The sequence below is a fragment of the Acanthopagrus latus genome, chromosome 1 (assembly GCF_904848185.1).
Source record: "Acanthopagrus latus isolate v.2019 chromosome 1, fAcaLat1.1, whole genome shotgun sequence".
NCBI classification, from domain to species: Eukaryota; Metazoa; Chordata; class Actinopteri; order Spariformes; family Sparidae; genus Acanthopagrus; species Acanthopagrus latus.
The window spans coordinates 3,039,739-3,052,440 of NC_051039.1; the positions used below are offsets into that span (position 1 = coordinate 3,039,739).

The 12,702-nt window shown below is 40.3% G+C and overlaps 1 protein-coding gene across 1 annotated transcript in view; it reads left to right on the forward strand.

The window, feature by feature from the left end:
- Positions 1-151: 151 nt before the first annotated feature.
- The window catches only part of LOC119025254 (B-cell receptor CD22-like), a 49,890-nt gene continuing 37,339 nt past the window's right edge, over positions 152-12,702 (forward strand). The window contains exons 1-8 of the mRNA XM_037108675.1: positions 152-1,707; positions 2,670-3,335; positions 3,907-4,173; positions 5,549-5,818; positions 6,410-6,667; positions 6,846-6,933; positions 7,051-7,108; positions 7,239-7,322. Coding sequence (XP_036964570.1) covers positions 1,653-1,707; positions 2,670-3,335; positions 3,907-4,173; positions 5,549-5,818; positions 6,410-6,667; positions 6,846-6,933; positions 7,051-7,108; positions 7,239-7,322 — 1,746 coding nt within the window. The 5' untranslated portion in view covers positions 152-1,652. The remainder of the gene's footprint in view (positions 1,708-2,669; positions 3,336-3,906; positions 4,174-5,548; positions 5,819-6,409; positions 6,668-6,845; positions 6,934-7,050; positions 7,109-7,238; positions 7,323-12,702) is intronic.

Sequence of the window (12,702 nt, forward strand, 5' to 3'; positions counted from 1 at the left end):
TTTTGAATGGTCATTTTTGCTGTCACTGGGATGTTGGCAGTAAAAAGTCAGGCTTCAGGAATGCTCACTGCACTGAGACGACTGAGTCACTCGGTGCCACCAGAGCTTCGTCTCACTCAGCAGTCCTCATTCTCCTCGACTTATTTTCTGCGTTTGACACAGTCAGCCACCAAATCCTCCTCTCCACACTGACTGAACTTGGCATCACTGACTCTGCTCTAACATGGTTGACGTTATACCTGACAAATCGCACCTTTCAGGTCAAATGGAATGGCACCTTGTCCAAGCCCTGCTTTCTGGAAACTGGCATCCCTCAGGGCTCAGCATTTGTCCCACTTCTGTTTTCACTATACACTAAATCAATAGGCTCTGCAACCACATCACATGGATTCTCTTCGGCTGTTATGCTGACAATGCCCAGCTGTTCCTCTCTTTTCCTCCATCGTCTGCTACCCACGTTGCAACACGCATCTCATAATGTCTGGCAGAAATCTCGCTTGGACATCTGTGCATACCGTCAAGCTCAACATTTTTAAAATTGAACTCCGCTTCATCCCGTCACTGTCAAGGACATTGCAGTATTGCCTTCATCAACTGTGAAGATGGCAGGATCCTCGATGACAGACTATCCTGCACCCCTAACATCACAGCTCTCACCCGATCCTGCACTTTTGCCCTCTACAACATCAGCAGGATCCAGTCTTTCCTCACAAAGGATGCAACTCAGCTCCTGGTCCAAATACTGGTCATCTCTTGCCTGGACGCTTCTGCAACTCACTCTTGGCTGGACTTCCAGCCTCTGCGACTACAATGTTGCAGCACGCCTCGTTTTCAGTCTACCCAAATTCTCACGTGACCCCCCTGCTCCATGAGTTCCACTAGCATCCTGTTGTGGCCCGCATCCAATTCAAGACAATGGTGCTGGCCTTCAAGGCCATCAACGGAACTACAACCGTCTGCCACAATTGCACCCAACTGCTGTACTCCATCAGCTGTCCGGCTGGTACTGCCATTGCTGAAAGCAAACAAGGGTCGCTAAGTGAAGTCACAACTGCTCTCTGTTCTGGCACCTCACTGGTGTAACGAACTCCCAACCAATGTTATGACAGCAGAATAACTCACCATCTTCTGACTCAAGACTCACTTGTTCAGACTTCACCTTGACCTTGCATGGCATTACCACCATCACCAAAATAACTTACATGCACTTGTGTGTTAATATCCTTATATCCACTTAAATCAAGGTATCCGTGATGAATAGCACCATAACATTTTTTGTATGGCTTTTGTATCATTCAGATTTGAAGATAAAGCTTGCTTTTTGTTTCTCCCTGATCCTGCCTACTGTCGGGATAACTGTGTTTGGGTCCACCTCCTATTTCCCTCAACCACGTGACAAGTAGATTATGTCAGTTTCATGTCTGTTAATAACCTAAAGAGGAAGGAAATGTAGTCGTGTCATAGCTTGATATCTGACTTCTGCTCAATCACAACTGAGGAACGGCTTCTTTCAAGACGACGTCCGTCTTCATTGTAAGTAGAATTGTTTGTAGATGTGTCTGATACTGTAAACCTCCTGTGTGCATCATTATTTTATCTGCTGACATGTTTTATTGTCTCTGAAACCTCACAGAGAGATCAGTGGAGCAGATATGAGTTTAAGTGCAGCAGTGAGTGGATTTGTCGTCTTCCTTCTCTCTGTGTCGGGTACAGTAACATTTACTGCATTTAAAGAGGGAATCTGGACTTTTGCATGAAGTAGCTGTGTGCTCAGCACTTTTACACGCTGTAAACTGAGAATATTTTGGGTTTTCAGAACTTTTCCCTTCTCATCCTGTTTAATGTGTTGTAAAGTCGAGCCTGGCTGCAGAAGCAGCAGCTCATGTGGAGGACGATTAGTTTGTATCTGCAGCTACTTTCATCACAGTGAAGTTTTTTGGAGGGATGTTGTTCTCACAGTAAAACCCCCAAAACTGACTGTACTTGTTGTATATGATGGTACATCTGCACCACTCCCTGCTAGTTCTGTTAGTGCTGTCTGACCTCAGTGTGATGTTTCCATGCTATATGCAGACAACTTATCTTGACATCATAGCTGCCTGAAGCAGTTTGACACCTCAGTGTTCAGCTTTTATTTTTGTAGTTTTCACACTTACCTCAGCAGCATCCTGACCACAGAGTGAACAGAGAGAAGTGACCAAGAACAGCACAGACTCTAATAAATGATATTTCTCCTGTTATCCTGGTCAGTAAACTGCATTAAAGGTCACAGGTTCAATACATTCCTGTTCACTTCACTGCACCTTCAGACTGGGTGCACACTGAGTTTAACTGTAGAAAGCATGTTCACATCTTCCACTCTTCCTTTGTTTGTGTTCATCCTCCCTAAAGGGAAGTTAACATGTGGGTGGAGTAACATGAGTATTTTGTTCAACTTTTCTATAAATTATGTTTCTATGAATTTTCTGTGTGGACGACTTTTTGTTGACACATGATTAAGAACTGTTGATGACAGTAATTAGTCTGATAATTGAGGATTTTGAAGCACGGCGTCCATGTTACTTTTTCTCCACATCATATTGGTAGTTCGATCACTTTTGTCTTATTAACTGATTGTTAACCAAAGTTATTCAGTTTCATTGTGTTTTCTGATGTTCTCTGTGTTACAGTGATACAGGGTCAGGATGACTGGGGAGTGACTTATAGCTCTACTGAGATCTGTGCCTTCAAAGGATCAACAGTGGACATGAGCTGCACCTACAGATACCCATCTACTGTACAGAGAGTTGAGAACAGGTTCTGGTACACAAAAGTGAGTAATGGTGTTTATATGGATCTGAAAACAGACCCAGAGTATTCAGGTCGTGTGCAGTATATCTTTGGTAACAACGACTGCACTCTGAGAATCACAGACCTGAGAGAGAGTGACTCAGCTGAGTACAAGTTCAGATTCATTACAGACCAAGAAGGTGGGAGATATACTGGTAAACCTGGAGTCACTTTGAGGGTCACAGGTAAGAGTTTTAAGTTCCGTGTGGCAATATGTGTGTGTGTGTGTGTGTTGACATTCAGTCTAAATGAAGACCTCTGTTTCTTATTCACATATTCAGATCTCCAGGTGAAGGTGAATAAATTACAGGTCTATCCCTCTAAACTCTGGGCAGAGCTGATGTGCCACAGCAGGTGTCGTCTACCTGGTCATCCTCACTTCGTCTGGTACAAGAATGGACGGATCATTCAGGGACAAACATCTTCTTATTTGGTCTACTTCACTCCTGCAGACAGCTTTTCCTGTGCTGTAGCAGGACATGAGAACTGCCGCTCTCCTTCACTGTGTGAGTTTACTTACAGTCGTCCACTGAAATAACACCTGGTTGAGCCTATTTGATGATTCATTGTGCAGAATTGTCTGATAATCAAATCACAGCCCCATGAGATTGTAGACAGGATGCATAAATATCTTTCATTGTCTGTCTGCAAAATTAAACAGTTAAATATCAGCTCACACTGGAGATTATGTAAAACAAGATTTACCTTCATGTCTAACATGTCAGTTATTTTTGATTTACAAGAAAACCTCACAGTGATTCCATGTTTCTGTTCTTAGCTTTTGTTCACTCATGTTCTTTTGCCAACTTGTGAAAAGATTTCATGTGCACTCCTCTTATTTAACTGCTAGAGTTGATGAGTAAACATGAAACTGTCCAAAGACACTGAACCAGGATCATTTCCTTGATCTGCTGCCTTCAGCGCTGATGAACTGTGAGACAATTTGAGTCTTTGTGTTCTTTATATTGTCAATTTGAATTAAAAAGATAAACTAGCTTTAGTTTTTCCTGATATGGATCCCTAATGCCAACAGACATTGAAATTACATGTAAAATGTGTTCACTTTTTCTCAACTAGATGTCCAAAGGTTTGACCCTCTGTCAGAGAGTTCTGCTGAGATAGTGGAGGGCAGTTCAGTGAATCTGACCTGTAGCAGTGATGCTAACCCAGCAGCTAAATACATCTGGTACAAGGAGAATGGAGATCCAGACCTTCAACCTCTCAGTAAAGATCCACAGCTTGTCTTCAGCGCCATCCAGTCTTCTGACTCTGGAGAGTATTACTGTACAGCTGAGAATGAGCTAGGGAGGAGGACGTCTGAATACATCTATATTAATGTGAAATGTGAGTAAATCGCAACTGATTTAAATCAAATTTAATTCAAATTGATTTAAATCCATGATTGTGCACTTTCTCCAGCTCTGCCTGTTTCAACTTCACAGTCTGCTGCTGTTGTTCACTGAGCAGCTACAGTAGATGATGAAATGATGTTTGATGTACAAACTGTTTCCAGATCTGCACAGATGTTCATTGATCCAGAAAACCACCTCTAAAGTTTCAGATGCTGCCACACATAAATACACATCCAACATGTAATGTGTCCAGAGTCCTGTTACTGTCAGGTTGGGGTAAAAAGGAAAAAAACTATGGAAAGGGAGGTGGACCCAAATGCAATTAATGAGGCAAGATAAGGAGAACAAAAGGCGAGCTTTATTTAAAGCTGTTACAAAAAAAAAAACAAAAGCAGACAAAAGGTCAAAAGGCAAAGTAGCAAACAAAACATCAAGACAAAGTAGCAAAATAAAACATTTCAACAAAGTGCAAAAGAAAAAGGCAAAGTACAAATCAAACATGGAAATCTCAAAATCAAAACATACCAAACCAGGACAGAAGCATGAACAGGATCAGGAGCATGGAACAAGAGCAATCCGAAGACAGAAAACAGAAGACAGAATACAATGACCAGACAAAGAGTGAGGGGAAACACAGAGACTAAATACACAGACACTAATGACATGACGAGGCACAGGTGAGGAGAGAGGAGGAAGGAAGCCAGGTGAGATAATGAGGGGGAGGAGCACAGAGGAACAGACCAGGAGGGAACAAGACAACAGACAGAGGGAGCCAGAGGAGAGAACATGAGAGAAACTTAAAGGACACATGAGGGCATGGAAAATCAAACACATGACACACAAGACAAGGAAAAAACATAACACAAGACATGATACCAAGATGTAAATCATAAACAAGAACCCAAAAACCAAATACAAAGACAAACACAAACAGGAGTCATGACAGTTACCAACTCTGTCTCTGAGGAATGATTTGTAGTACTTAAATAATAGTTTGTATTGCCACGAAAATTTAGATGGAGACAAAATTCCTGTCTTAATTTCTTATCATGGCCACAGTTTTGGATTATAGGAAGAGAAAAAAGTTTTGTTCCCCTTTTTTCTTAAATTACAGAACCAACATCATCACTTGGTACCATGATATGGAAGAATTTTCACCTTTCGTCGCAAATGAAATATGACCATTTTATACCCAATCTAAGAACACAGCCACTAGTTTTATTTAATAAATGTTGCCAAGGGTTGAATCACACTGAATTACCTACTTAATGAGTCAAATTTCTTTATTGTCTTTAATCTATTATTCATCTGCAACTCATCTGCAATTTAAAATTAAAAATAAAGTGTGTTAATTTTATCCTCTCCAGATGGTCCAAGACTTCCCTCTGTGTCAGTGAGTCCCTCTGCTGAGATAGTGGAGGGCAGTTCAGTGACTCTGACCTGTAGCAGTGATGCTAACCCAGCAGCTAATTACACCTGGTACAAGAAGAATGGAGATCCAGACCTTCAACCTCTCAGTAAAGATCCACAGCTTGTCTTCAGCTCCATCCAGTCCTCTGACTCTGGAGAGTATTACTGTACAGCTGAGAACCAGCTGGGGAGGAGGACGTCTGAATACATCTATGTTGATGTGACATGTGAGTAAATTGCAGCTGATTTGAATCAAGTAATGACTTTTTAAAACTTTATTACCCAGTCAGGTGTTTTGCTGATGGTGCACTTTCTCCAGCTCTGCCTGTTTCACCTTCACAGTCTGCTGCTGTTGTTCACTGAGCAGCTACAGTAGATGATGAAATGATGTTTGATGTACAAACTGTTTCCAGATCTGCACAGATGTTCATTGATCCAGAAAACCACCTCTAAAGTTTCAGATGCTGCCAGACATAAATACACATCCAACATGTAATGTGTCCAGAGTCCTGTTTATCAAGTTTGTTTCACCAGGTACATGAAAACAAAATTACTGGCTGGATTTGATCACATGCTAACTTTTGAGTATTGCAGAAAGTGATTAAATCACAGAACGAACATCATCAATTTGTACCATCTGGAGGACACAAATGTGCAGGAAGCTCTGACTGTGGCAAAGGAAATACAACATATATTGATTTTGTAGCTTGTGCTAACCACAAATATGTTGAATAAACATTCAAATATCCAGTTTCACTGAGAAAACTAATCTGTATCCTCAAATTAAATGTAAAGTATGTGCATGTTTTCTCCTCCAGATGGTCCAAGACTTCCCTCTGTGTCAGTGAGTCCCTCTGCTGAGATAGTGGAGGGCAGTTCAGTGACTCTGACCTGTAGCAGTGATGCTAACCCAGCAGCTAATTACACCTGGTACAAGGAGAATGAAGACTCACCAAAAGCATCAGGACAGATCTTCACCATCACTGACTTCAGAGCTGAACACAGTGGGAATTATTTCTGTGAAGTCCAGAACAGAAGAGGAGGAAATAAAATCACTGTACATCTGACTGTGGCAGGTGAGTTATCATCATTAACATTTCCTGTCTGCGTTCAGAGGCAGTTTTTCTGTAGCTGTGTTCAGGGAGGAACCTCCATCATGTCAGAGGTGGAGGACTCTGACTGACTGATTAACAGACAGCATCACCTGGAAAAGTGATTTATTGATTCTCATCACATATCTGTGTGTATTTCTAGTGAATTCAACAAAGATAATGAACATCATCAGGTTGACTCTGGTGGTCTTGATGCTGATTCCTCTTCTTCTTCTGAGTCTGTGGACCAGGTGAAACAATCAGAATCCATCTGCTCTTTTATTTTCTTCTTCAGACTTCATTTAGTTTTAGTGATATGAGTTTCTCAATGTGGAATTTTGTATTTGTTGTTGTTGGACTCAATCCAGGAAGAAGAAAACTCTGAGCTCCACCACTGAACCACAAGAACCTGTCGAGATGATGGAGGTGAGACAGAGAGAGGCCGTCTTGACAAAACCTCCTCTATATCACAGTTATAATAACTTGGCTGATCTGATTTGATGTCGGTTCATGAACGAGGTCCTTGGAGCTTCATTTTGTCGTCTCTCCTCATCAGTTGGTTTCTCGTCCTGAGTATGAGAACGTCTCAGACTTCACTGCAGCACAGACAGAAGACACAGAGCAGCAGGAAGACATGCTGTGAAGTCCAGTCAGGTTAGAGACTCCTGCATCCAATAAAACATCCCGACTGTAGATTTACAGTCACAGTCACAAGTAAAACTTTACACGTGTGTTCTGTGATTCTCTTCAGATGCAGCTGAACCAGAGGCAGGACTCACCTGATGGACACAAAGAAGGACCACATTGAACTATGACAGAGGAGAGCGAGGCTGTGGAGGATGTGGGGGAAGTGGACACATTTACCTTCAGCTCCAAAAGTTTTCATGTTGAGTTTTCTGTAGCAGCAGCAGGTAGGAGTCAGCAGCACAGACAGTCAGCAGCAGCATGTAGCAGGAAGTTTAGAAGAACGTGGAGTCGGCAGCTTCAACTGAATCATGTCCAGGTGTCAGACATGATTTATTGTTCAGATCAGCTTAATGCTTAAACTGTGAGAGCTTATTTTAACCTGTACAGTCAGTTATATTATAGACATTGATGAGTCGTTAAACAAAATGTATTTTTGATTCTACAGAATAATAAATAATATCTGTGATCATCTTCTGGGTTTTCACCTGTCCTGGCTGACAAAGCCAATAAAGTGTGTTCAAAGTGAGACAGTGAGCTGAGAGCATCACATCTGACTTCATGTACAGTTTATATTTTCACACATTGAAACCAAACATAAGTCCAGTAGTAAAACACTTTGACAGATGTTACATTTTCCAGTTATTTCTGCTGCTGAGTCAAATCAACAGCCAGCTTCCACAACAAGTGAAGGAGCTGTTGGACAGCTCTGTAGGTGAAACATTAGTGTGCAGAACGTTTAAACTTCAGCTTTAAACTAATTATTCTTCTGTTAATCTTTGACATTATCATTTGTTCACCAGATATCAAGACATTTAAATTCAACTCTGTCCTTTAACTTTGGCTTATTTCTCTCATTGTCACATTTTGTGTCCATAAGAATGAAATGTGCCTCAGTTTAATGGTTCATCATGATTTGGGATGTTGCTGATATGAAGATGCACAGAGAAAGTTTTTACTGAGGAGGACCTGAACTTATATTTGAGCCGTAAATCTCCGTTAGGTTCAGTGAAATTCTTTTGTGGTGATTGAAGGAAGCAGAGTAGATCCAGGTTCACTAAATGTGAAGCCCTTTCAGAATAAAAGTCCAGGTTTATTCAACACCCTGATTATAAAGGGTGTACAGTTTTGGTTTTTTTTAAACTTTTTATTTATAAGGTATTTGCATAACATTGCACATTAAAAGAGAACAACAACAAAAAACAACAACAGACTACCAAACAACATGTCAGACTCGTGCAGAAAAGAGAACTCAGATGCGGAAATGGCAGCAGTAGTGTCAAGTTTTATTATTCTGAATTTGTAACTCTCCAGCAAGAATGACAAATCAAACTCTATGAAACTCTGCGAGACAAACAAGACAAACAACATGAAACACAGAAAAACTGAAAAGCTCCCGCAGGAGGAAAACCTACACTGTTCTTGAATATATACATAGATATCAAAATTACAAAATAAAAACACTCCGAAGAGAAAGCTCAGAGGCTATGAAAATTAACTACTCTTTCTTAAATAATTTATCAACAAAAATTCACTCGTGACGAGGAAAACAAAAGGCTGTAAAACTTCAAACTTCAACTCAAAATCCTAACCAGAAAAATACAAATCAAAATCACTCTTCTCGAGGATACAAAATTCAGAAGAAATAAAACATGAACAATACTTCTATGAGTCAAACTCTCAACAAGGCGTGGAACAAGGCTGTGATCAAAGGCTTCGGTAAACGACATAAAGACGAAATACTTTGGCACAGAGAAAGGGGAAGACGCAGACTTTATACACATGAGGAAGGGGTTCACAGGTGGAAACAATCAGGGATTAGGGATGACGTCAGACCATGGACACAGGAGGAAGGGTAAGTGACCTGAAACGAAAGGAGAGTTATTTTCAAAATAAAACAGGAAGTTCACAAGACAGATACCAAGACGAGTCAACCTCACCACGATGTGACACAACAAAAACAAAATAAAAGGAGGTCATGGAAAATATAGTGCACTTAAATAGAAAAAACAGAAAACCCAAAGAGTCTCACAAATCAACATACATTACTCAATATTGTACAGTAACACAGTACATCGCTGTTGAACCATGTAAATGGACCACTTTCCCCATCTTTTCTCCCCTATCTCCTTTTGAAGTCGTAAGGAATAGGTCATCTGCTCAAGGAGGTGTAGATAATTCACAATGTCAATAAAGACCTTTGGGAGGTATTCATCGTCTTTACATAGTTCCTCTGGGAGGCACCCCAGGTATAGAGATGTGAATGTGGTTTCGACGTTAAACCCCAAGACTTCTGCAATAGTTGCTGCAACCTCCATCCAAAAGTTCTGTATTAGAGGGCACAACCAGAACACGTGAGCGTGGTCAACCCCCGTTTCTCGACAGTCCCTCCAGCATCTGAGTTGCATATTAGTCTGTTTACTTTTTTGTTTTGGTGTGATAAAGAATCTTATGAGGTTTTTCCAGCAAAAGTCTCTCCAAACCAGTGAGTTGGTGGTAGAAGACTGTGTTATCCAAGCATTTGTCCATGTGTCCTCTGTTATTTCAATGTCCAGTTCCTTTTCCCAGCGTTCCTTGATATACCTAGTGGTGTGCCCATTTAACGATGATATGCCATTGTACAGTCTACCAATCAATCCTTTTGTACTGTTTGAACTGTAAGCATCAACAAATAGTCGAATAATTATTGGGAGTTCTTTCTGGTCAGAGCCTCTAAACTCTGTGAATATCTAAAAAAGTCCTGTTTACATAGTCCAAATGTCTGACACAAGTTTTCAAAGCTGACCAGTCTCCCATTTTTAACTATTTTACATAAAGCAGTAATGCCCGCAAAAACCCACTGTCTATATCTAACATCATACAGTGCTGGCTTATGATTAGGATCATACGCTGGCCATCTGAGTAAATTGACTTCCTTCTGTAGATGGAATCGTTGAACAACCTCTAACCATATTTTCAGTGAAAAATTCACCCACTGACTATTTGTCTGTAATATACTCTGTTTACCATAAATAGATCCTATGAATGATTGGATTGGAATATCTGTTAAAGAGAACTCTATTGTCTTCCATTTGGCTTCGTAAGAGGGATTACACCAGTATATAAGAGGTCTCAGCTGAGCTGATATGTAATAATCCTGTAGGGATGGGAGGGCCATGCCTTTCTTTAGGCAACTGAAGGGTGGAGAATCTTACTCTTGGTCTTTTATTGTTCCATATAAATTGTGAAATATGCATATTCCATTCCCTAAATTGTTTTGAGGAAATTTCTATAGGGAGAGATGAGAAAAGGTATAACAATCTAGGAAGAATATTCATCTTGATTGATCTAATTCTATCACCAAGGTCAAGGGGAAGGACACTCCATCTTCTCAAGTCTTCATATATATTTTTGTTAACACTGCTGTAATTAGCGTTGAATAATCTTGCTTCATCCTTAGTCAAATTAACTCCTAGGTATTTCATTTTATTTGAGTTCCAGTTGAAGTTATATTGTAAGATTAATTCCTGTGTCGGTGTATAATTGAATGTCATGACCTGTGTTTTACTAACGTTAAGAACATAGCCAGAGTATGTTCCATATACTTCCAACATGTTCATTAAGGCCGGGAGAGAAGATTCTGGGTTCAGTAATGTAACTAGGACATCATCTGCATACAGACTCACTTTGTATTCATTTCCCCCAATGGTGATACCTGTAATTTTATCCTCCTGTCGTATTGCCTGGGCCAAGGGCTCAATAAATAGATTAAAGAGGCTCGGGCTAGCAGGGCAGCCCTGCCTGCACCCTCGTTCTAAGGCCACAGCGTCAGAGAAGCTCCCATTAACCTTTATTCTTGCTATAGGGGAAGAGTAGAGTGCTTGAATGGATCTTATACATTTTTTACAAAAAACAAATCTTTTCATTGTCAAATAAAGAAATTCCCACCCAACAGAATCAAATGCTTTTTCAGCATCAAAACTCAAGACCATGGAACTAAGTTTTTCTCTGTGTATGTGTTCGATAGTATGGAGGGCCCTCCTGATATTATCTTGTGTTTGTCTATTCTTAATGAATCCTGTTTGATCTTCGTCTATTAACAAAGGCATTGCAGTTTCCAATCTCTTCGTTAAGATGGTGGCATATAGCTTATAATCTGTGTTTAACACACTGATTGGTCTATATGCTTTACATTCCATCCTGTCTTTTCCCTCCTTGGGAATGACCGATATAAAGGCCTCTCTCCAGGATGGGGGAGGGGATCCCTTAGTTAGAATATAGTTAAAGCAAGTCTCCAAGAGGGGGACAAGGTGTTCTCTCATGGCTTTATACCACTCTGGGGGGAAACCATCTGTGCCCGGTGACTTATTGCTATTTAGACTTAAGATGGCTTTGTCTATCTCTTCCTTTGATATTGGCATGATTAGCTTATTATTAACTTCTTTACCTATGCTAGGAAGATCCAGTGAATTCAGAAATTCAATAATTGTATGTTTTTCTGCCTGTTCCCTCCTAGTATACAGGGCTTTGTAGTATTTTTCAAATGCTTTTTGTATACCATCTGGATGACTAGTAATCTTATTTGTTATTGGGTCTCTTATTTTATGAATAGTTTGTTCTGCTTGTTGTTTTCTAAGTCTCCAAGCTAATAGCCTGGTCGCTTTAGGACCAGCCTCATAGTACCTTTGTTTCAGAAATCTGAGCTTTTTCTCCACCTCCTCATTTAGTATTTTATCTATGTCCTGTTTAACATTTCTAATTTGTTGATTAATATCAGGGTTACTATTAGTAATGCGGAGCTGTTCAAGATCCTTCAGTTTTTCTTGCAGGTTTGAAAATGTTTGAGCTCTTAACTTTTTTGATATAGCTGTCCTGGCTATGATTTTACCCCTCAGGACAGCCTTAGAAGCATCCCACAGTATACTAGGATTAACATCGTCATTGTCATTTTCCTGCAAATATATTCCTAATTCTGTCACCATCGCAGCCTGAAAATTAGCATCATTTAGGAGTCCAGTATTAAGCCTCCAGAGTGTTTTACACTGTCTACCCTCAAAATGTATAGTTATATAAACCCCTGAGTGGTCAGAGAGGTCCCTCTGGCCTATTTTGCAGTCTTTGAGTCTATGGAGATCTTTATCATACATAAAGAAATAGTCAAGTCTTGAATGAGTTGCATGCCGTCCTGAGTAGAAAGTGTACCCAGGATCATGTCTATGGTGGTCCTCCACACATCCTTCAATCCTAGGGCCCTATTTATTAATTTTTCAGAACAGTTATTTTTCCTGTTAATATTAGTTGTATCAAGCACAGGATTCAGAGTTAGGTTAAAATCCCCAGCGCAGATAAGCGTTCCA